The sequence below is a fragment of the Clinocottus analis genome, unplaced genomic scaffold (genome assembly GCF_023055335.1).
Source record: "Clinocottus analis isolate CAN_PGR_092001 unplaced genomic scaffold, fCliAna1.0.p SCAF_23, whole genome shotgun sequence".
NCBI lineage: Eukaryota > Metazoa > Chordata > Actinopteri > Perciformes > Cottidae > Clinocottus > Clinocottus analis.
In genome coordinates, this window is record NW_027175965.1 from 5066372 (window position 1) to 5089765 (window position 23394).

Sequence of the window (23394 nt, forward strand, 5' to 3'; positions counted from 1 at the left end):
TTTTATTGGCAGGTTAAATGGTGCGCTGATTTTCAGTTTCTCCTTTGGGATCTCAAAACAGTCTGTTGTACATACAATGTGTTGCATGGGACAGCGCAGGGTGACGGTGTCACGGGGCCTCCCTGGGGTTCCCCGTGGCCCTCGTCCAATGAGGCATCGGTGTTGTGGGTGGAAGTAAATCCCACACAGGAAGGACATTTCACCACCTGATCTGGGGCTGGCGCAGATTCAAAATCTAGGCTTTCAAAATCTAGGCATGCTGAAGGTGTTCTGACAGCTTTTTCTTTGCACTTGGGCGTTGTTAAAACACGCTAAAACAGAAAAAGATACTTTCTAAAACTGCCATGAAGTTGAAACGACACTATTCACTAGTCTAAAATATCATGTTTGCGAAACATAATGATTTACTTTCAAGTTTAAATGAAACAAAGAGGTTTGCCCCAAACCTGCATAAAAAGGATCTAGACTTAAAGTACTGTACAAACTATACCTGAATGTTAGGTACGTGAATCGGGACGAGAGGAGATTGAACAACTTGACACAAGTGAGCTCATGCTGGAGTGTAAAATCTGCTTATCCATGAAGAAGCCTTTAATGTGAGTTAATGACAAGGCTGGGGAGTATCCTCACGCTTAAGGCTGACGGAAAGAGCTGTTGTTCTTCGTGGTAATGGGGGATCATTATCTAACTGCATCATCTGGAAGCGGCCAATGACGGGCTGCCATAATAATGAGTTTCTCAGTAAGACAAAGCTGGGGGTTGAAGCATTTCTTTCCATATTTCCAAACGGGCCCTCTCTACTTTGCATAAACGTCTCGTTAATTCTGGGACCGGCCTCGGCGCCGTCTCACTTGACCCCGTTTGATCTTGACTTTTTGAACCAGGCGATGATAACGGCTAATGTTGCAAATGTGCAAGAACCATATCATGTGGGGCGAGCTTGGAGCCTCGATGGGCTGTACGGCCTCCTCTGCTGCAGAAGACATGGAAGTTGATAAATCCCCAGGCTCGCCCGAAATCTAAAGCGCACATCATTTGGATGCATAGAGCTTTTATAGATCATGAGCAGGTTTCTGGTATTGAGGATATAATGAAATCCTTCTACAATCCTTTCAGCAGTTGAGGCCACAGCTCCTTCTGACCCCGTGCAGTGTAATAAAAAAAGGCTTTAAACAGTGGTGGTGTCCCCCTCGTCTGTGCAAAAGAGACAGTGTCCGATAATTCTGCTTGCTTTTTTACCTTCAAGTCTCTGCATCCTGTGTGGGCTCTGGGGCTTCTAACCTTGTTTCTTACCTCCACAGCCTTGTTCTGGGAGCTAAACTATACCCCTTCATTGACCCCGTTTGTCATGCCCCAAATGTGTTCAGTTTAAGTAATTCTGAAGGCGTATGTTCATAAAAGTGGATGTTGTTTCGGTCGTTTGCACTACTGATACTACTTGTATGTAGTGGCAGAAGCAAAACCTTTTAACATCCATCAGTTTCATCCGTCTATTTCATCTCAAGTGGGCCGCACCAGTTAAATCACAGCATACCATTGACAATATTTCTCTATGTTTAAATCATTGGTAAAGGTTTCTGGATGATAAACTCTATTTTAAGGTCTTTCTACAATAAACTAGAAACATAAAGACGGACAATTCAGACATCAGCCCACTGTTTATCTGCCTGGGCTTTCCTCTGCACATTCCCTCGCTTTGTCACGCCACTTCCATGACGCGATCCAATTTTAACGACTTAAAAATCTCATCAATGCCACAAATGAATACGGCCAGTTGAGCAACATCTTGCTCTCATCGATTGCAACTGAAAATGCTCCAAATGACTGACCTCATGCTTCTTTCGTCTATCCAAATCTGCTGGAGGATCGGACATATTATTCATCACAGTATTCCTCGTTAAGCTGATGTTGACAAAAGCCTGTCACTTTAAAAAAATAAAAATAATACATTTTTATTTTTTACAGTTATCCGGCGGGCCGAGCTGGACCCTTTTGGCCGGATTCGGCCCGCAGGCCGTATGTTTGACACCCCTGGTCTAATTCAACTGATTATCCATCTAAATGAGATTTTATTTCAACTCATGTTTGAAAATAATGAATCACTTTTATCTTGCTTTCGATGGTTATGAAACTCCCAACCGGCTCCGGATGAAAAGTTTCTTTCGCCACAGTGAGAACCTCGTGGAAAGTGACTGTTGGTTCACCGCCACGTCTCTCTGTCCCTCCACTTACTCTTCTGCCATCTTGTGTTCATTTTCCAACCATGCTGCATGCAGAGGACGTGATTATGAATGTAATGTAGCAGCTGATGGCATGAATTAGTGGCGGGGATGTAATGCAGAAATGTGTCTGCGGCTGAGCCAATTTCAACTGCTTGGTATTCTGCTCCGCTCCTCACTTCACTACGACAGCTCACGTTCAGATAAGAGACACAGCTGACCTCTTAGAAACTGCCAAGATACCGTGTTCCTTATTACGAGAGGAACGAGGACTGTCAAGGAACGGAGCCCCGACCACCGGCTCAGCAAAATGATCACCAGTATAATCATAACTCTTAATTACTTGACTGCAACGAAAAGAGAGAAATGTCTGCATACTGAACTCCAAAAAGCTCCCAAAGGTTGTTTTTTTTTATCGATGCGATGTTTTGACCTACAAAATGACAGCTCCACCTGCGCACATTAACATTTGAGCATTTTACAACTGGTGTTTAATACCAGCAAAGCTTTCATCTCATGAGGTAGACACCAACTTCATGAGGTAAAAAGGTTGCATCGAAGGTCATATTGAACCTTTCGTTTGATTTAGAGAGAAAATGATCAATTAGAGAGACAGCTGAGGTCATCATGAGGGGCTTGTTGGGCTTTATGCAATGGTATTTGAGCCTAGATATAATAGAATATCCTTGCTGATCATGTAGGACGCTTTTCCTTTTGGAATACAAGTTGGTAACATGGAAAGAAGTTAATAGCTTAAAAAGATACAACTCTTCAGGAGGAAAATGTCTCAGGAAGAGAAGGCAGTATGTACTTTGTAGCTGCAGGTTGCCAAGACATGGACTAGAGGATACGAAGCTATTCAGAGAGCGCAAAATACTCGTTATATTTAAAATGATTTGAACAATTAATGAGATGACTATGTCTAATATAAAAATAGACACAAAAAGTGTCAAACTCTCATCTGACTCTGCAAGAGTTTTAGTGTGTTCCCGCTTATTGTTTTGGATTCAACTTGGTTCACTTTCAATCCTCAGCAGCATTGTTTACAGCAACAGCAGGCAAACAGTTTCAGAAATCCAGTGCACACTACTCGCCCAGCACTTAACTGACAGACACAGTTGGCAAATAGCTGTTTAACGTAGTGAAGTACTTTTTAGCTATAAACAACTATTTCACTCAGTGGTTTGTGAGAAACAACTAAAATGAGACCAAATATAAAATTTAACTTGTCATTTTGCTTCGACAATAACTCCAAATGAATGCTTACGGTGTTCTGTGTCTGCTGGGTGTGTAAATAAGCTTCTGTCAATTAATAAGGAAAGAATACCAGGCGTGAACGTCAGTGTTCAATGTCATATTATTCTCTCATGAAGGCCAGAATTAAATGACATTCACAAACCGACCAGGGATTACCAGACCTCTGACAATAATTGGAAAAAAAGTGTTTCAAACAAAAAGAAAAAAATCTTTATTTAAAATAAAGTAGATCCAATTAAGGAAACAAAGCTTCATTCATGGGAATCAGTAAGACAACAGAATGCTTTCTTTCCATTCAGCAGATTAGAATTTTCACATGGAGTGCACATGATCACTTTGTCTTGACACACATCTATGACCCAGAGGGAAATGGATGGTACGTCTACACGGAGAGGACCATCTTGATACCCATCAGTGTGAATACGGATAACCCTTTGGGGGCAACGGGCAATACTTCTGAGGTTACGGTGCAGCCAGCGGAAATCCAGGCTGGGACTTCCCTTTTCCGTGCGCTGCTCATTATTTACAGTCTGATTTGCAACTTGAAATGCCGGACTGGAGTCGGGAGTTGAGAGACGGCATGTGCGACCGGAATCGTTCCACAAGTAGCCAGTTTACGAGCTCCAAGATGACATCATGGTCAATCTGTTCTTCCGCTTCGGCTCTCCTCATGGACTGTTGACTTGCATTGGACCAAAGCCGGCTCGCACATAATCGGTCTTTACAACTCGGACTAAAACCAGAAAACCAGCACGCTTGTGATGCCAAATATATTGTCTCGAGATTTGACACATCAATGCAGAATATGTTTGTAGAGATCATGTGCAGGATAATGGAAAGTTCGCACTATGCGTTGGGGTGCAAGCGTGTTGACGGAGAACAGTTAGGAAAGTCAGAGATGCCGTCAGAACAAATAACAGCTTGAATGAGGCCCACGGGTCCGTGCAGAACTGCTGTAGAGTTTGAATGCAACACAAAATATCTGCGGTAGCATGTGGAGGCGTGGATGGAGAACTCATCTGGTCTTGGACCGAGGGAGGGGCTCTGTGTCGTCCAGGCAGACTGCTGTGGTGGGGTTCAGGCTAAAAACTATTGCGCACCTCCGTGGAACGATGCTGCTGAGCCAGCTTACCGTAGCCGCCTCTGGCAGGGTCGTAGTCCTGCCTGTACTCATCTCTCACCTACAAAAGAAACAAACACAAGCAGAAGGTACGAGTAAATACAAATTCTGTCATTTCTTTAATGGAAGGGAGGGATTTAAAAAAGCACATACTGGAGGGTATTTTTCACCGACAATGAACCAGTTTTTAGTCCAATATTTAGATTTCCTCATTTACACTCTCCAGAAAGCTCATCATCTCCCACTGCAACACAATTGGCCTACATTATGTATTTGTTAACAGCGTAATATAGACTTTCGTTTTTAAATGTCACGCTATAGTAATGCTGTCTCTTCAAAAGGCCATGGTTAAATCGTGCATAATTTATTTTGGACGGGATATCACTTTCTAAATATCATACTGGTGTATTAAAATGTCATGACTGTATTGATTTTTTTAAATGCCATCTCAATAGACGCCATTTTCAAACACCATAATGTGGCGTGTTTTAATATTGTTTTCTAAAAACTTTTTAAGTGTGAACCGTTCAACCTTCTACAGTCACTAGTTTTCTCTTCCCCATTGTGGTGAGGAAATCCTGCTGCTTCCTGGTCCGTATTTTTTGGAAACGCTGCCAAACGTAATATGCTTTCTTATGTTGTACAATGTTACTCCTCCTGGTTGCTTTGAAGCTTGAGTTTAACATGTGCGATCTGTTTGTTTGATGCAAAAGTAAGCATTCAGTGTCATACACACGTGTATCTTTGAAAAAGAGGAAAAATGCATTTAGCAGTTGGAATATTAAATCTGATAGCCAATTTTGGGGAAGATATTTCACAGTTCCCATCAGACGTTTTCAATAACAGTCTAACTGGTATGACAGACACTAATATGCTCCTCTCTGTAGAAGCCTGTTTAAAAAAATTATGTAAACTATCGTCTATGGCTATAATTTATCTAAGAAATAATAGCCTACATACTTACAAATTGATCAAAGAATATAATAGTATAGTTCCCAGCCAGTAATGCCTAATGTTTACATTTGTTGGAAAACTTGAGATATTATTCTGAGTTTTGGCCAATCAAGTTATTATGTCATCCAACTGGCATGTGCTACCATGTAGGTGACTTAGGGGTTTGTTCACAGCATGTCCACAACATTATAGCCTATTCAGAAAACTCTTCCATTCAGGGCTGGGCAAGTTAACACATTAATAACAAATTAATTTCTCAATCGATTAGCGGCGTTAATTATTTGATCATGCGTTTACTGCTTTTGCGGTTCCAGACATTTTCTTTGGTGGAAAAAAGGGCAAAATGGCTCTTTGGATAGGAAAGGTTTCTGACCAATGACCTACAAGATCATTCTGGTGACCTTATGGTGGAGTTCATTTCTGCGATGTCTTCGTTGTTAGCGGCCATGAACAGACAGTGATATGCATTAGGCTTAGATGACATTTTGCCGTTCACATACATTTTCCTTGTTGATTTATTAGACTTGCTCTACTTAACACCAATTTGAGATGGGACCTTACGTCATTCAACATGGTTCCTTTCAGCTCATCAAGCTTAAAATAAATGTGGTCTAGCTCAAGAGTCTTACTGTACCAGACAGTTTAAAACGTATGATCATTGGTCCCCAAAAGAGGTGCCTTGAGGACTTCATACACGAACAACTAGTTGTTCCTCACCTGTCCTCCTGATTTGCCACGACCATACTGCCGTCCCTCCTTGAAGCCGGCGTCCCAGTCTGTCCTGATGATACGGTCATCCAGTCGTGTGCCATTAATGAAGCGCATGGCATTTTCTGCACCTAAGCGTGTGTAGTATCTGGTACAGATGGGGTTAAGGTCTAAACTTGCACAACATGGTCACTTCATGCAATATCGGTCAAACTTAATAGCGCATGGATTCTTTGGGTTGTCACCCGGCCAGAAGATGACTTGATGTTAAGGTGTGATTTCTGTGAAAATGGATGAATGCTTAAATTTACAAGGATACTCGACAAAGCAGAAGCCACAGGCCGTCTTCTTGACTTTATCCGTGCCAATGACGATGCGCTTCACGTCTCCACTTTTAGAAAATATCTCGTGTATCTGCACATAAATAACAAAGACAAGTGAAAATTGTGTCAGAAACAATAAGAAACAGCTGAACTTATATTTATATACTAATATTGTACTGCTATACACAACGCTTTCAACTGCTAGAGTTGAAAGCCTCCGGAAATTTGACAAATAAAAGAAATCACAGCCAGGCCAATAAAAATGAAACACAAGCAAAACAGCTCTTTGACTAATACTGGTTTGGAGAAATATGCATACACCTGAGGATCGCAAAACAATGTTTTGAGGCAGACACCACTGTCTGCCACAAAACATAGTATGGCACATGGCCTAAACAGTAGTGCAATGATGTTAGATATTACAGGGACTGTGATAAATACAAACGCAGTCCGCACAGTTTTTGTTCTCCCAAAATAAGGTTTTAAAAACAATACACACATGTATACATAAAATGATTGGCTAAGAAGTACCTACCTGGTCCTCGGTGGAGTAAAAGGAGAGATTTCCAACATACAGAGTGTGGCTCTGCTTCAGCAGCTTCTCCTGATCATAGCGGTTACCCTGAAAATACAAGCAATACGAGTCATTTCACTCAGTCAGCATCATTGTCGTAAACTTTATAAATCTTGATTATATGATCTGGATCATTAAACCCATCAATGGATATTTCTAAATGAACACCAATCAGCGCGTGAGAACTCCTTTACGTTAACGCTGCTCACGCGACTGCACGACCAGACACGTGCAGGCGAATAATGCTTGAATCTCGAAGTACAGTGGTACAATTACATTTAGACAATTTATTTTATATATTTAAATCAAAAGGTGACCAATAAATACTCAGCGCCATACTACGCGCGAGCTGCCCGCTCAGTTGTTTTCTGCTAATGCTAACGCTAAGTGTTGCTAATAGCTGGATAGTTACAAACCTCGGGTATTGGCCGGTGTTTTCCATCTTACCTTAAAATGTTGGTCTCTGTATTGACTCACGTCAACATAAGAATCGCTAATCAGTGCGTTTAATTTCGAAGACATTGTGAAGAAACGGCAGATAGCTGTCCGCAGCAGGATCGCTCCTCTGTGCTCGCCTATTATTTGTTCCGGTTCATGTATCCGTCCTCTAAAGAACTCCGGGAGGAACATTCTCTCTGTGATTAAATCCTCATCGCAATAACTGAGTGGCGCCCCCTTTCGGTGGGTTCTTGATACACTGATTTTGTTTGAAGTACGTCGAATATAAAATTAAATTCGTTGTGTTTTGGGGATTTAACTGAGCAAACACATGCTATTGAAAATTCCAGATAACAAACGTCGCCTTTACAACAAATGCCGAATTCTTAAGCAACTAGACTTCCTGCAGTCACATGATTATTGAAGCTGACAGCTTAGCTGTGAAATGTGGTGCCACTTGATTGGCTGCTGCCATTTTGTCATTGGCTGTCGTTAGAGTAGTGGTTTGAATCACCATTTTATGTCTTTTTTTTCTCATATATTGTAAAGTGTATGTTAGATATTTTACAGATGTTTTTACTGATATTTAAAAAAAAATTTTTTCTCATACTCAGCCTAAAAAAGGTATTTCTTCATATGCATTTTATCCTCTAACTATTTGTTACGGCATAAAATACACTAATGAAGCTATGGAATATTTCTTGTTCAACAAAACCACTTTGGACTGCAAAGTTTCCCGTAAGATGACCATTTTATTATCATAATTCAAATATTTAAAGTAAAAAACATTTATCGTTCTCCATCCATTCTGACTAAATTACCAAACTAACTTATTTGTGAAAAGAACGTAAAAATATGAATGAACCCTCTAGTAAACATTACAGATCATTAGTAACTAGAAACTACTAGGGCATGACTTGATTATCAACCTGTAGCCAAATACTAAATTTAGCTGCTCACTGTCAGTTCTACTAATGTTTAGCAAGGCCATACGTCACTTCTTGTATCCTATAATAACTTCAGACCAATAAATCAGAGCACAATAAGGAGCACAGTAGCTCTGTCGTGGGTTGTCAACTCCACTCCCGAGTTTTTCATGTAGTCTTCATCAGAGGTCAGGTGATCTCCAAGTAGTAGTGCTGCAGCAGCTCCTGGAACCTGAAATAAAAATGAAAAACATTTATGAAATAAAAATTAACAGACTGAACGTTTTACTGAACGTAAATGCATTGAATGACTAGAACTGAAAAGTCCAGACCATAAATAGTATGAAAAATGTAGTTTGTTTAAAAAAAATTTTTAAAGTGGGTTCAGATTTCTAAAATATACTCAATGCGGTTGCTATGAGTGGATATTCACTCTTATTTTATATGGTGCTTGTTTCTAATTGGATTTTCTGTTAATACAATTGTCTCAGAGGCCATGTTGTATTCCAGGAATAATGTACGGAGAATAGGGAGAGAGTTAAAGGCCCGAGCACCTTGCTATTGCATCCAAAGCAGCGTAAAAAAAAAAAAAAAAACAGACCGTAAGAACTCACGTTTTGAAAGTTGCTTTCTTTTCCATCCTCTTCATCAGAGCTCGTTCTTCCTCTCGATGGTGAGCAGCTCCACTTCGAAGATGAGCGTCGCTCCCCCAGGGATCTTTGGGGGAGCTCCCCGGTCTCCGTAGCCCAGCTCGGAGGGGATGACAAGCTTCCTCTTTTCGCCCTCGCACATGCCCAGCAGGCCCTGGTCCCAGCCTTTGATCACCTGGCCCGTGCCCAGCGTAAAGGTGAAGGGCCTGTCGCGGGGGATGCTGCTGTCAAACTCCGTGCCGTCCTCCAGCTTGCCCGTGTAGTGCATGTTCAGCACGTCTCCTTTACGGGACTTAATGGGGCAGTTGTCCACTCGCTTCTTGATGCCAATCTGTAGCTTCTTTTTATCGGCTCCGCTCTCCGCCGCCGGGCACAGAGACAGCACGGTCACGGCGAGCAACAGGAAGACCCGCATGGCAGCAGTCCACTTCACGGTGTCCACGCGACCAGGGCTTTGATTTTTTGGGGGGGGAGAAAACTGCGCTCAACGCTCCAAGCGCGAATTGTAAAGAGACAAGTGGAGGAAATTTGCTGGAGAGTCTGTCGCTGAAAGCGGATGTACGTATAATTCAACCGGATGTGATTCCCCGGCTGGTGTCACCGGCAAAAACGTCCGGAACATCGTTTGCCACATTGAGGAAGTTAGCTTCAGATTCGTAGATTCCGCTCAACTCCTAGATGTGAATTTAAGAAAGTAACGTGAAACTAACTTCGCCCTCGCTTAACAGTGTGTTATGTAGTCACTTAGCTTGCGCAACCCAAGCTAGTGTTCACCTGGTTCAGCTGAAGTAAGGAAGTCAACTTTGTTATTACTGACCGCAACATACATGACCATATAACAAGCTACCGTTGATGATCATAACTCCACCTAACCGTACACGTTGTTGTCATTACAGGGATAGAGGAGAGTGACTGGGCAGCTAACTTGTCGAGGTGCTCTGAAAACACCCGACAACATGCTGGGTCGTATGCTGTTTAACCTTCTCAACAACCTCCAGGTCGTTGAGAAGTTGGCAGAGTCTCGTCCGATTCGCCGGGCTGCCCAGATCGCAGCCTACGCCATCACCAAGGCTCAGATAGCCGGTCAGGACGCCTCGAAGCGGGTCCTGCGGTCACAGACGCTGCGGCAGGTCCGGGACGAGGCTGGCAGAGCCCCCAGGGACCTGAAAGAGATGGGCAGCGGCCTCAAGAGAGTCAGAGAGACCTTTGTGCATGAAATGAAGGAGGGGTGGAAAGACGGCTCCAGACAGATCAAGAAGTAAAGGACGCAAGGACTGGCTATAGGGGGTTAAAGTGACTGGAGGATGCACTGATGACTTTTGTGGCCAGTTATTAAGCTGACAACATCTCTTGTTTTCGGGACTCAGGGGGTGCAAATGGGAAGCGGTGTGTGTACAATAATCTGCCTCAGTGATGCAATACATCAGTGTGGGGGTTAAGGTCAGAAAAACTCGGCTTCATATTAGGACACTGATCAGTTCATGACAAAGAATGGTGGTTAATATGATCGAGAGCTCCAGACTGACCGATGGCCAGATGCTTTACTGAGTTAAACTAAATGCATGGGGATCCAGAGTGTTTATTTCACTTTCATTTTAGGTTGACATTGAGGGTAGGGAATAAATGGTGTTGCTCAGTTTTGGGTGTTCATTTGGTTTCTCTTTTTCTCAGATTCCCTATGTGTGTGTGTCTGTATCCCTGTAGACTTATTTTCGGCAGTGACACAGGTCCACAGGAATTCAGGATGAAAACATTTGGTAAAGTAGGAACTGTTTTGTAGAATTGGAAAAAGTGGAAATTTAGATTATAGTTACGTTCACTTTTCTAAAGTAAATTGATGATTTAATGGAGACAGACCCTCAGCACAGCCTTCTATCTCTGGCATCTTTACTTAAGTCTGTGATACAACATCTTTACTACATTCTGTGATACAAAACCATATACTGTCAGTTCAACAATTTATGTCCTGTTTTTTATTTTCCATTTCCCCCAACGATGTGCACTACTACACCAATCCCTCCCAAAAAGCTTTTACGGATCTTCAGGACGGTGTCTTGGTTAATGTGTGTATCTGTCAGAGATGTACATATAGAGAAGGATGTGATGATGATATGTATAGACAATGAATTCACCATTTACCTGTGACTATTAAATAAAAATTATAACTTATAACAGCGCTTTGACTGCAAGACAGCGTCAATATTGATATGGGTATACAGCAAATTTGAAAAGAAAAGATATTTACGATGTTGAGGTAGTTATATCAGGTCTAGATCTTAAAAAGATATTTTTCTGTCTGGTCATGTGACTGTAACACTCAGGTGTGGAAGAACGTCAGAGACTGACGGTAAGAAAAGTTGTGTCACGTTTGCAGATTCCAAGGGTTCAGACGTCTACAGGTCATTCCTTTCACGTTGTAATTCAGTTAATTAGTTTCACGACAACGGAGATATAAAACACTGGAAAGTATGAGAAGGATAAGAGGACATTTTATTGCTCCTTGTGACATTTGATTCCTGCAGTGACAGTAAATGTTATCACGTACTTTTCAGAGTCAAAGACCTGCACACATGCACAGCAGCCGTGTTGTCAGAGTGCAATAACGTTGATACTTTGCTCCATTTCTTTTCAGATAGTCCATCTACAGTTTGGCTTTGAGAAAACCATGACCCATTTTCTTTGTATTCTACTGTCACGTAGTGCAGCAATAACAAATAAAATATCATCAGACAATAATTCGGCAACTGTTTTGATAATTCATTCATATAAGTAATTTTACAAGGAAACATTTGATGTTCTTTAGATATTCATATGTGAAAACTTACTGCATTGTATAATATTGTATATCTGTGATATTTGGACTGTTAGACAAAATAAGACATTATCATGATGAGACAGGTCTCGTTGGGCTCTAAAAAAATCTGTATCAAGAATATACTGGGATGATTAATCAATTATGAAACAAATTTTACTGCTGACCCTGAAACCAAATTAACTTAATGATGACATGACAGGTTTTATATGACAGCTGGGAACATCTGCAGAAATGTTATAACAGAACAAAACATTCAATGAAATAATAGCTCAACAAAATGCATTTAATATTGCTTTATTATTACATTTATTATTACATTTGAACAAGCACAGAAAACAGCTCCATCTGAAGCTTTATGTAGCGATACTTGTGCAGACTCACTGGCCTGGCAACTAAATATTAGTTACATTTTACTTACGTTCACATAGAAATAAATCTCTATTAGGAGGAAGATAAGGCTATTTGTTTCTGACAGCATGAGTCAGTACATATACACTGATATGGCATCTGAACTTCATATAAAAATAAATCTCTCAACATAAGAAAATACACATCCAATCAACAATAACAGGAAACTGCATCAAGCAGCAGGAAGTAGAGTAGATATGACAGGAATGGGTAGGTTTGAGTTAGAAAGAGACATTTCTGCAGTGAGTTGTTTGGGTTAAGGCTTAAAGCAGTCTATATAAGCATTAATTGTCTTATTCCTTTGACACTCTTGCATGATTAACAATATAAAGACGTCTCTGAGTCTTTCCTCAACTGACACAAACTCCTCTTTAAATCACCCAGACAAAACAAAAACTAATTTACTCTCCAGCACAAACCACTGGATGCTTTCTTTAAGTTCTCCCCAAATCCGATTGGACCAAAGCAGTGCATCAGGGTGACCTCATCAATTTGTGTCAAATGTGGAAAGTGAAACGCTAAAAGGTTTGAGAAATGGCTACCGATGGATGGTATTATGCCTATATACTAAAACTATTAATAGAACAATTAATCATTAAATGAATGAAGGCAACACTAGTGCATATACACTGATATGGCATTAGCTTATAGGGGAAACACAGTGTTGGTTAGCTCACAGAGCAAGTGGCAGCTGAACAGCAGTCTGCCTTTGATTCACATGAAGAGTTTAATAAGGGAGAGCTGATCTGAGGTCAGTTACAGAAGCTACTGTCTCAATCAATACAGTTTTAAGACACCAGGAGAGAGCTTTAAGGTTAGGTGGATTGACCTCGCACTCAAGCTCCAAACTTATTGCAGAGATGAAAACAATCATCTCATCTCTGCAAAAAATAATAGTATTTCTCAGAATGTCAAACTCTTTTTTAGTAGATAAGGAACCTGCTCACTGATCTCTGCTGCACACTTACACAAGATAGACAGTACAGGTAAAGTGACCGAGATCTTACGAGGAACTCTGTGGTGAAAGTTAAAACATGACATGTGACTCATGTGAAGTTGAACATCTGATTGTCTGTTCTTTGTAAAATGAAACAGGCATGCACAAACCACTAAAGTAATGTAACAGGTGGCAGCATACACACTGATATGGCAGCTTACCTTCAAAAAGTGGTCACAATGCCTCTCATCATGCCGGAGTCACACAAGCTCAAAGTTCTTTGGTAATTAAACCTTCTTACAAAAACAGGTGACAATGTGCTTAATTTGAACACTAGCGCTATCTAAATCAAAGGTAGCATGCCATCCAAGGGAGAAGGAGAGGGGGCTGGACACCTGTGTCACATTACATCCAGAGGTTGGTCAGCATGAAGCTGATCGGGGCCAACAGCAGGAGCCATACCGAGCACATCACTGTAAGAGGATTACATGGGACATATTAAAGAGGTTGTACATAGGAAAACAATATAAATCAGTAGCAGCATCCCTTAATAGTGTCTTTCAGTGTCTTTATTTATGGATCAATCTGTCTGTCTTCAACCTGCCCATACATTTTAATGATTGAGAATGATTCATTTCATTTACTCAAGCATTTTTAAAACTATATTGGGAAACCCACAGGTTGTAACGTTTATTATATCATCTGCAACAACTTAGACACACTTGGCTGGATTTATATGAAACAAGGACATGTAGACATGAACACAATTTACACTTATTGGAGTAGGGGATAGCCTTACTCACATGTCAAAACAAGTTGACGTAATAATTACTGATTGTACAGTTCACACAGTCAGCTTAAACAGGCTAGCTGGGAACTAGCTAATGGTATCTCTTCAGATGAAAAAACAGCTGGCATAGGTACCAATTCCACCGCCCGCCACTGGGTAAAATGTATATTTAAAACCTTTTAAACAGCTATCACTTAAATATGCCCTGTATTGTGAAGAATGATTTATGTGATTCAGCGTGTTTTTACCGGCACTCGATGAGTTACACTCGATATCGACCAGTGACTCCATGTAGCCCTGTCCCAGCCACTCCTGGTAGGTCTTTCTGTCAGCAACGCCCACGAGGCGCACAGTGGAGTCTTTGAAAATGAGATCTGTGCCCTTGTAGCTCTGGGAGTCAAACATCCTGAATTCAGGACCTGTGTCACTGCCGAAATATGTCTGCAGGGAGACAGACACACACATAGGGAATTAAAGAAAAAGAGGAACCAAATGAAAACCCAAAACTGAGCAACACAATTGATTCCCTACATTCACTGTAAACCGAAAATTAAAGTGCAGAGACACAACCTGATGTTTTTTTTTATTCATTTATTGGTCAAATTCACGTTGCAAGCACCAAGTAATCCTGTATCCTGTGTTGGGAACTCCCTGATGGTGTGTTCAACAAAACATCAGATAGTTGAGAGTTGGCTGCTCAACACAAGTTTTATCAATTTAATAAACAATTTCCTCTGATAATTGTGGACATGTAATCAATAATTATCTGTGTGCATGAGTTATAGAGTGTATTAGCATGGACGTCTTACCTGTGCGCGGTCCAGGAGTCCATAGATAGCGTGGATGTTGGTGCCGGGCCGTACCATTACAGCGTGGGAGGGGACTCTGGCCAGGTTGCAGTGTCTGTACTGTGTGACCTCTGCTTTGGTGTCTTGAGAACAGAGCAGCTGGAAGTCTGCAGACTTGAGATCTATTGCCCATGACTCACCTGAGTTACCTGAACAAACACACAAAGCGGTTAATCATGTCCCTTAAAATTATGAGACCCTTAAAAGGTGAACATCTTGTATCTTGGAGTTACTCGTCTTACCATCAGTGTTTTGGAAGACGGTAGAATGTTTGACGAAAGCCACATCTCCATCTCCTTTTGCGAGACACCTAAATAGATAGAGAGACCGACACGTGGTGTTGGTATTGGTGGCTAAGTTGGGGATCTCTTGTATTTTGGGCCCTGTTGTTTCTTAAAGTAAAAGTCCCGTTCATATACACAGAGACAAAGTTACATGACTGACAGTCATCATCAGTACAAAAGATGATCACAACCATCCAATCATCACAAAGCTTAACATGCTGCTGAAGACTAGAGAAAAGTGACACTACATTTTGAATCTTACATCAATTTACCGTTATTATCGCGTCATAACATGAAGCTCTGGGGTCTGTGTTCCTATGTTCAGTAATATCGTTATCATTAAATACAATTTTATTGGACAAAACTCGAGTGAAACATGTAACCCTGATGAGGTGCATGGGTTTGCTATGTTACCTGAAGGCACCGTCGTATCCATCATACAGGTCTTTTCCCTTCTCACATTTGTTCTGTCCTGAGACGTCGCCCACACAAACGCCACACAGGTTGGTGGGGAAACCAGGCTGGTTGGCACCAGGTACGCAGCTCTCCTTGAAGAACCCTCCCACCGCTAAGTGCCATGGGAAACACAAAGATATAAATAAAAAAAGTCAGGCTTTAATCCAAATAAGTTTCATAACCAATTTTACTAATTAAAAAAAAAATCTTTTAACGCTCATTCCATTGTTGGTTTAAACATGCGTTACAAACTGAAGGTTTGTATTTGCAACGATTTCAACAGGCAAATGCAGAAGGTTGCGTGAGATTGGTCGCGTGAGGGTCTAAATACTGTGCATTGCATATATAACATTAAATCCAATACATCTGAGGTTATTACAGCAGCCTTTGGCTAAATGAGGCATTGTTTCCAGCTCTACAGTCATACGAACAGATAATTAATCAACCATTTTAATAATCCATTAATTGTTTGAGTCACTAATCAAGTAAAAATGCTTGAAAATTTCTGGTTCTACCTTTGTACAGCAAATGCAAGGGTTCTTTGAAATCTTTGTTCTACATGTAAACTGTGATTTTTCACTCCTTTCTTACATTTTAACAGTTTTCATTCTTCAACAAATGGATTCCTACGAGTTCTGACGACTCCAGCAATCACCGCCAGCTGCACACATGGACCCACACCCCCACTGACCTTGGGGTATCTGACAGTGCTGAGGGCTGATCAACCCTTTGTCCATCAGGGTTGTCACGGGAATGTTCCAGCCGGCCGTGCGACCGTATCCGGTGTGACAGGAGCGACGGCCACGCAGGCTGTCGAAGTTACGGATGTCGACACTGCTCTTCTTCACCACCGCAACTGCGTAGTACATGGAACCATCGCGGTCGTCTGGAGAAGAAACGACAACATTTATCTGTAGAGTTTGAAACAAGAATTGGTGGCCATGTCTGCATGAGTCTCTGTGTGTTCGTGTCTCTACCTGTGTAGCTCTCGCCGGTAGCTGGGACCAAACCGTACTCTTTTCCCGCTGAGTAGATGTAACCTCCATCTAGAGTGATGGCATCCGCCTCATTGTTCTACACAAAATGGAAAATTGGAGGGAAAATTGTGATTTCAGGGCATCAGTTGGTCTTTTCATTCACAGTTTTTTGGAGCCTGATGGTTATATCAGTATGACCAATATCACTGATATCACTCAAGTCTCAAGTCTTAGCTGCAAAGCCTCAAGTCAAGTCCAAGTCCTGAAGTTTGTGATTCAAGTCATCAAGAACCCTTGAGCAAATCAAATTATTTTAACTGAGAAAACATCTTGACAGAAAGAAGAATGCTTGCTGTATGGATTGCATGACTTTCAATCTGTCCACCACTTTGGTCCAGACAGAAATGTGTCAAATCATGTTTAACTCAGAATGAACCACTTTGGTGATGACAAAACACCTCCAAATGACATGCTACTGTCGTCACACTCAGCTGCACTTTGAGTTTAGTGTTAGTTAGCAAATATGAACATACCATCAAGCTAAATAAGATGGTGAACCTGGTAAATAAATATGACTTCCAATCATAAACTCACAGCTTTGGACCATTGGAGGCCGGTCTGCACTGACAAGTGCACCTTTCACTCCTGCTTGCTCAGCATTACCGAGTTGCAAGTCTTTTTAATTTTTGTGATCAAAAGTAGTCCAAGTACTATGACTCAGGTTTAAACCACTAAAATGCTTCTTTCTTACAAATATAAACTCTACGATTTCATAAATAAACGAGTCTAAAACATTCAGTCTCCATCTGACTCTCGTGTTAAATGCCTTGATTTAAAGTGAATGAAGAACTGTAGATGTTCCTCAGGAAACAGCAGTAATAAACATCCGTTACCTTGATTTTCTTCATGCAGTCAGTTACTGAGTCCCCGTAGACACACTTGATGTCTGGAGTCAGACCTTTACTTTTGAAGAGTGTGGCCATGTCAGCACACTTCTGCTGCTCACTGCTGGACAACACACACCACCGCAGCACAGCTGGGGGATTTGCAGATCAATGAGTGAGAATGAAGAAGGAAAGAAAGATCAATTGATAGGTAAGCTATAGGTATAGGCCATTTCACTAAACAGGCTTGAAATAAAAATGAATTAATCAATATATAATCACACTGAAGCTACCAAGAAAGCCACAAGTGCCATTTTTGTTTCACCTTCACGTTTGCAGTCCATGGCTGTCAGAGCATTATTATAGAGATGACCCATCCACTTTTGGGGGTCGTCTGACGAGGCTTCTAGAAACATGGTGGTTGATTCAGAGAAAAGCACAGTTCCTCCGCCATACGCCGCAGACGAAAACATGTTGAAGCCTGACTTTTCCTGCACACAGTAAGTTGCACTCTCATAATTGGAATCACGGCAATGTGGTTAAATGGAAGTCTGACTGCTTCACTGTGTCTTAAGATACTTTATTAGCAGTCGTGTTTTGGTGGGTGTTACCACAGTGAGCTGTGTGGACGTACCAGGCCCTCCTTTAGCATGCTGAGCACCACAGAAGGTGTGATGTCATTGCGGACAACGATCCCACGAAATGGGACGCGGACCAGATGGCATGTTCTCCAATTAGAGACAGGAGCTCTGGTGCCGTCACGACACAACAGCTCATAGTCCGACGAGGACAGTCCGGTTGCCCAGTCTGGAGGACCATGACCTGGAGGAAAAATAACCTGTTAGCTAACGACAATGTGGCTGTAATAACCAACTAATTATTGACTATCCAGCTGGCCAACTAAGACTTCACCATCAGTGTTTTCCTCAACAGTTGTGTGTTTGATGAAGGCCACCTCTCCTGCATTTTCAACCAGACACCTACAGAGACGACGTGAAAAGAAGTTGTTTTGGCAACATTTGCATCCTAAAACAGCACTGATAATATATATGTATTCTTATTATTATACAAAAATACAAAATGTAATAAATACTGGTAATAGAGAAAAGGAAGGAGACTAGATATGTCTTGGGGTGAACTCAAATGACACGCACATACACAGTTCCTCAGAACTGTAACTTCTGTGTGTTACCTGAACGCTCCTTCGTAGCTGAAGTATCTTTCTTTGTTGCTCATCTCACATTTGTGCAGTCCTGAAGCATCCTCTCCTATGCACAGCTGACATAGAGACGCCGGGTCGCCCACCTGGTTTGCTCCGGGGATACAGCTGGCCTTGAAGAAATGTGCCACACCTGACCACACAAACACATCTCTCCAGCTCTCTGTATATACTGTACATTCATGCATGTATATGTATTGTTTAGTGCATGTTTCCTACCCTCTGGGATGTTGCAGTCCACAACAGACATGTAGCCCTGATCGATGAGATATCCCAAAGGCATATTCCAGCCAGCTGTTCGGCCTTTACCAGTGTGGCAGCTCTTTTTTCCTGCCAGGTTGTTGATGTTGATGCCGGAATTTGCTTTTTTCACCACAGCAACTGCGTAGTAGGAAGCACCGGTTTCTGAGGAAACAACAGCACAGGTGTTAAAACACATGACAGTAAATGCTATGAGTACTTTGACAGCAATGAGTTGTATGAGATTTAGGCTCTGAGATCAAGGTCTGAAAGATCAAAGAGAAGACTATCACTCAGGTTCAGAGATATCCCACATAAAAAGCATCTTACGATCAGCTTTTGTTTCACTGCCAGCCATCTTGAAGGAAGCCGACTTCCCCAGGTTGTAGACGTCAGTGCCGAACATGGACAAAGCATCAGCTTCTTTATTCTGCACGGATCGAGCAAACACAATGATTAATGGTGTGGTAAATATCACAGAGATTCCACTTTATCTTCAATATTAAAGCCCAGTTGTTAAAAGGCTCACACGGACAGCTGTGAAGAGTTTCTGACAGATCGTAGAAGACATTATTGAACGCAACAACCATATTTTTTCGTCCTAAAATAAGTGCATGAAAGTCTAGCTAAATAAACAACATTTTTGGGATTGTCAGGGTCACATCCACATGATGTTTGAAGATTTAACTCTAGATTCTAAATGGTTTTGAGAGGAATAGCCGAATGACAGTTTGAACTTGTGAGGCATTTCCTTATAACGTTACATAGTTAAATATATGACTTACACATTTCCATCACATTTCAGCTTGAGTAATTAGGACGCCCTGTTATCAGATCAGAAATCTTTTATTTTGTAGTTGTCATTAACAGCCAAGTGTGCATATAGCTGTTCGGACTATTTTATCACCTTTTCCAGTAACCCGTCCTCTGATGACCGGACTGATTGATGGGCGACTCATGAGATATTTTACAACGCAAAAGACAGTTGTTCAAACATGTTGACTGACAAGATTGTATTTGAATAAGCTGCTGTCGTCAAAATCTGACCTGCAGTTTCTGAACGCAGCCCGTGACCGTCGCACCGTTGACACAGCTGAGGGATGGACGGATGGAGACATCGGCGAAAGACTGCGACATGGCCTGACATTTCCTCTGCTCGTCACCTGAGATGGTGCACCATCTGATGTTGCTCTGGCCCAACACTGAGACACACACACACACACACACACACACACAGAGCACTCATCATTCACTTGATAAACCACTCGACCAAAAAGATTCATGAACACATCCTGTCACTTCAAGTATCCAACATCTCCGAGATTATATTTTACTATTTGCTTTTATCTATCGTGAAATACTGAGAGAGTTGGATACCTTCAGGCCTCTGAAACCCAGCCAAATGAAACAAACTAAGAAGAGCACTTTTTAGTTGAACTATTAACTCATGCCACTTGTGACATGCGATAGATGTTGCTTATGAACCAGTATTTGATGAATAGGATACCGTACAAATATGAAATCATACATAAAGAATAATTTGAGGTAAAAGGGAACAATTGAAAAAAGTTATTATAGATGGGTGATCATGAGTGACACTCCACAAGATCCTCTCTGAGACTGCCAATTATATATCTACTCACAAATTACCATTCATTCATTCCAAAGAAAACGCTATCTGTAATCTGTTATGTGATCATTTTCCTTTCAAACCTGCAGTTTAATATTATGCATGCAAATCTTTTCTTTACAAATCTATTTTTGTGATCATGATGCTATTGGATTTTTTTGTCATGTTCATAGTATTTGTGTTTATTTATGTGTTTCTTTGCCGCTGAAGCATTGGTAAGCTGGGTGTATACGTGCTCTCTTACCCGTTTGTAGTATTAGCAGCAGAGCTCCAGTTGTCCTCCACATGGCCATGGCTTCGTTCTCTCTTCCACTCTCGATTGAGTAAATTAACGTGCCTCTCCTTTATTTTATATGATGACTCTTGAGTCAAAGTCCAGCTTGTATCTTCAAGACTCAGCTTAAAGTCCTTGTGCAGAGTGCAGAGGAGGCTGTATAGTTTAGTGATTTACAACTCTTACATCTACAACATGTCATTCAGGAGTCATAAGACCCTCAAGCTCCAGTATTTGAACTTCTGTAGAGTTTATGAAGTGCGCCTCTGGTCTACCTGGTGTGACACGTCTCCGCTGCCTGGCGGCAGGCCAAAGTCTGGACAAAGAAGTCTTTGACAGGCAGGCAGCTCCACCTCGGCTCTCCTGTGTGGTGCTTTTCCACTGCTGGGAAAAAGGAGAGAGGGGATTCATGCCGACACAGGGCGGCCGTTGGTCACTGACTCACTGCTCTGGCTGCTGAGAGGAACAACTCAGCCTGTTTACTTGTTTCGTTGCTAACGTTGACCTCGTCTCTGACTTTTAGAAGTTTGTCGTATAAATAATATTTTGATGCAGTCAGTTATTCCCAGATCATGGATCAGGATCATGAAGTGGTTATCATGGTGACTCTGGGTGCCACGCTATTCTGTTTGAATTGGGGCTGGGGTGTATACCCCACTCTAATGCACATTTTTCTGATATCTATGAATTTGTAAATTTCGTGTGATTTTACCTAGAAATGTATGATAGCTTATGAATTACAATGCATTGTTATCTACCTCACTATATTGAACAAATTAGAGCAATTCACTCCACTTTGACATTTGGAAACATTTGGCAAAGTTCCACTGTGCTAGTACTGTTCTAGATGTGACTTATCTTGTGTGCCTTAATCAATAACAAGACCATAAATGTTCTGTTGTGCCTGTGTGCCTTGCTAAATGGTAACAAGACCATATAAGTTACTTCTGTTTAGTTTGGAGAAGAGGAAGGTAACTTCATGTATAACAAGACCATGCAGGATGTCTGCTTTGCTTCCATCAGAGGAACTAACTGAATTGGAGAGAAAGTTAACCAGATAATGTTTTGGTTAGAAACTGCTGCACAGATAGTCTTATTGAGGACTCACCCTGGTGCACTGCTCCTTTATAAGATGTACACACCATGCACAGTGTGTTTGTCCTGCAATGCACTCTGTATGACGATTGAACCTTCTAGAAAATGTTCAGAAGAATCATTTTAACCTCTGAAAGATTGTGATGTCAGTATTACATGACTCACTCTGCACTATTTAGTAAAGATCTAAATACTTCCTCGATCTACTAATTATTCCTTAGTTCCTCTTAAAGGTCGGACACAATGAATCCCCAAATGTATTTTTATACCACGCTCACGAGTATGAAGCAGTATCATGAATCAAAATGAAACGTATGACTGTCTTCAACAAAGATGCAGAACTCAGCCTCATTGGGTAGTCGTAGCAAATAGCGGCTTCATATCAAACGTGTCATTATGAAAACAACAAATGTTCGGTGGAACACAGGAAGGAAGCCTAGTCATAAAAAACATGTAATTGCTCTGATTGTTCGTCCGGGTTCATGTTCACTTTGGTATTGTGCCAGCGAAGGACATTACCAAAACATGAGTGATAAGAATAATAAAGTTTTTTAAACGGTTCCACCAGCGAATACCTTTAGGGGTTGAAACCTTGAAATGAAATCAAATAGATAGATCATGTCATTTAAAAAACACAACATAAGGTGCAGCATGTGAACAGAAATACAGTTATTGTTAAGCAGGCAGTACATTTGGCTGCAGAAACTGACACTATAGTTATTTTGGGAGATCAACACTCACAAGGCGCACGTTGGAGTGAGGATGACACAGAGTAGAGTAGACAGCCAAACCGATGTGTCACGTCGCCGCTATTCACACTATTCCCCCCATAATCTCACTTTCTAAAACATTGTGAGCTGCATCACACAATACAGTTTACGTGCAAATAATCCAATTTCCTCTCTTGTACATTTTTAAACAGCAGAACTCACATTTCGAAATAAAGCTTGTCTTTATCACGTACAGCAGGCTCATGCTGAGGTGGATTTCATGTCAATTTTAAATGATTTATGTTTTATATCTCCTTTTATGGCAGGAAATTATCCTCTGATTACCATGCCACTGCGACTATAACCCGAGAACCGGATGAACTCAAGGAGAGAATGATAATGTCAACTTTGGACCTTACTCAATTTAATGAGGTGCAGCTGCATGTGAGATATGTGAAGATGTCTATGGATCAAGGCATTCGAGAATTGACCTTGGAGATTCATATTTTGTAGACTTGAGGTGAATTTTCCTAAATTAACTAAAACAGCTCAGAGCCTCGAGTGTTGCCGCAGCCTCTTCAGTCAGAAGATGCTTCACTTTCCCATCCCAGAAGCCGGTTGTCTCTGCTAAAGGGAGCCACATAAGACATCAAGAGAA

The 23394-nt window shown here is 41.3% G+C and overlaps 4 protein-coding genes across 5 annotated transcripts; 1 reads left to right on the top strand and 3 right to left on the bottom strand.

Annotated features, from left to right (window-relative positions):
* Nucleotides 1-3663: 3663 nt before the first annotated feature.
* ncbp2 (nuclear cap binding protein subunit 2) lies at nucleotides 3664-7746 on the bottom strand. Its single transcript, XM_068589784.1, has 5 exons — nucleotides 7603-7746; nucleotides 7117-7203; nucleotides 6578-6672; nucleotides 6268-6406; nucleotides 3664-4657 (listed from the first exon to the last, which is right to left on the bottom strand). Exons 1-5 carry the CDS (start codon nucleotides 7675-7677, stop codon nucleotides 4559-4561), a joined length of 495 nt encoding a protein of 164 aa, XP_068445885.1. The 5' UTR covers nucleotides 7678-7746; the 3' UTR covers nucleotides 3664-4558.
* A 581-nt stretch (nucleotides 7747-8327) lies between these two features.
* fkbp2 (FKBP prolyl isomerase 2) lies at nucleotides 8328-9755 on the bottom strand. Its single transcript, XM_068590025.1, has 2 exons — nucleotides 9134-9755; nucleotides 8328-8751 (listed from the first exon to the last, which is right to left on the bottom strand). Exon 1 carries the CDS (start codon nucleotides 9582-9584, stop codon nucleotides 9168-9170), a length of 417 nt encoding a protein of 138 aa, XP_068446126.1. The 5' UTR covers nucleotides 9585-9755; the 3' UTR covers nucleotides 8328-8751; nucleotides 9134-9167.
* A 45-nt stretch (nucleotides 9756-9800) lies between these two features.
* Nucleotides 9801-10805, top strand: LOC137793718 (protein NCBP2AS2-like). Its single transcript, XM_068590027.1, has 2 exons — nucleotides 9801-9957; nucleotides 10066-10805. The coding sequence occupies exon 2, from the start codon at nucleotides 10126-10128 to the stop codon at nucleotides 10429-10431; it is 306 nt and encodes a 101-aa protein (XP_068446128.1). The 5' UTR covers nucleotides 9801-9957; nucleotides 10066-10125; the 3' UTR covers nucleotides 10432-10805.
* A 1498-nt stretch (nucleotides 10806-12303) lies between these two features.
* meltf (melanotransferrin) lies at nucleotides 12304-23311 on the bottom strand. Of its 2 annotated transcripts, XM_068589539.1 has the most exons (16): nucleotides 20902-23311; nucleotides 20075-20229; nucleotides 19358-19457; nucleotides 19007-19192; nucleotides 18761-18920; nucleotides 18481-18548; nucleotides 18203-18390; nucleotides 17894-18059; nucleotides 17578-17720; nucleotides 16685-16781; nucleotides 16399-16593; nucleotides 15666-15819; nucleotides 15210-15277; nucleotides 14929-15116; nucleotides 14368-14560; nucleotides 12304-13802 (listed from the first exon to the last, which is right to left on the bottom strand). In XM_068589539.1, exons 1-16 carry the CDS (start codon nucleotides 20948-20950, stop codon nucleotides 13735-13737), a joined length of 2178 nt encoding a protein of 725 aa, XP_068445640.1. In that variant the 5' UTR covers nucleotides 20951-23311; the 3' UTR covers nucleotides 12304-13734. The 2 variants fall into 2 exon arrangements, with proteins under 2 accessions (XP_068445640.1, XP_068445639.1); XM_068589538.1 differs by lacking the exon at nucleotides 12304-13802 and having other exon boundaries at nucleotides 13831-14560.
* Nucleotides 23312-23394: the final 83 nt, after the last annotated feature.

What these genes read in the sequence shown, in the direction of transcription:
- ncbp2 (XM_068589784.1), bottom strand. Translation starts at nt 7,677, where the DNA reads ATGTCTTCGAAATTAAACGCACTGATTAGCGATTCTTATGTTGACGTG. An exon ending in TTTACTCCACCGAGGACCAG is followed by an intron (nt 6,673 to 7,116) that starts GTAGGTACTTCT and finishes ATTTATGTGCAG; the next exon opens with ATACACGAGATATTTTCTAA. An exon ending in TGTGGCTTCTGCTTTGTCGA is followed by an intron (nt 6,407 to 6,577) that starts GTATCCTTGTAA and finishes CATCTGTACCAG; the next exon opens with ATACTACACACGCTTAGGTG.
- fkbp2 (XM_068590025.1), bottom strand. Translation starts at nt 9,584, where the DNA reads ATGCGGGTCTTCCTGTTGCTCGCCGTGACCGTGCTGTCTCTGTGCCCG.
- LOC137793718 (XM_068590027.1), top strand. Translation starts at nt 10,126, where the DNA reads ATGCTGGGTCGTATGCTGTTTAACCTTCTCAACAACCTCCAGGTCGTT.
- meltf (XM_068589538.1), bottom strand. Translation starts at nt 20,950, where the DNA reads ATGGCCATGTGGAGGACAACTGGAGCTCTGCTGCTAATACTACAAACG. An exon ending in GCATGCTAAAGGAGGGCCTG is followed by an intron (nt 18,060 to 18,202) that starts GTACGTCCACAC and finishes TACTGTGTGCAG; the next exon opens with GAAAAGTCAGGCTTCAACAT. An exon ending in ACTGCATGAAGAAAATCAAG is followed by an intron (nt 16,782 to 17,577) that starts GTAACGGATGTT and finishes CATTTTGTGTAG; the next exon opens with AACAATGAGGCGGATGCCAT.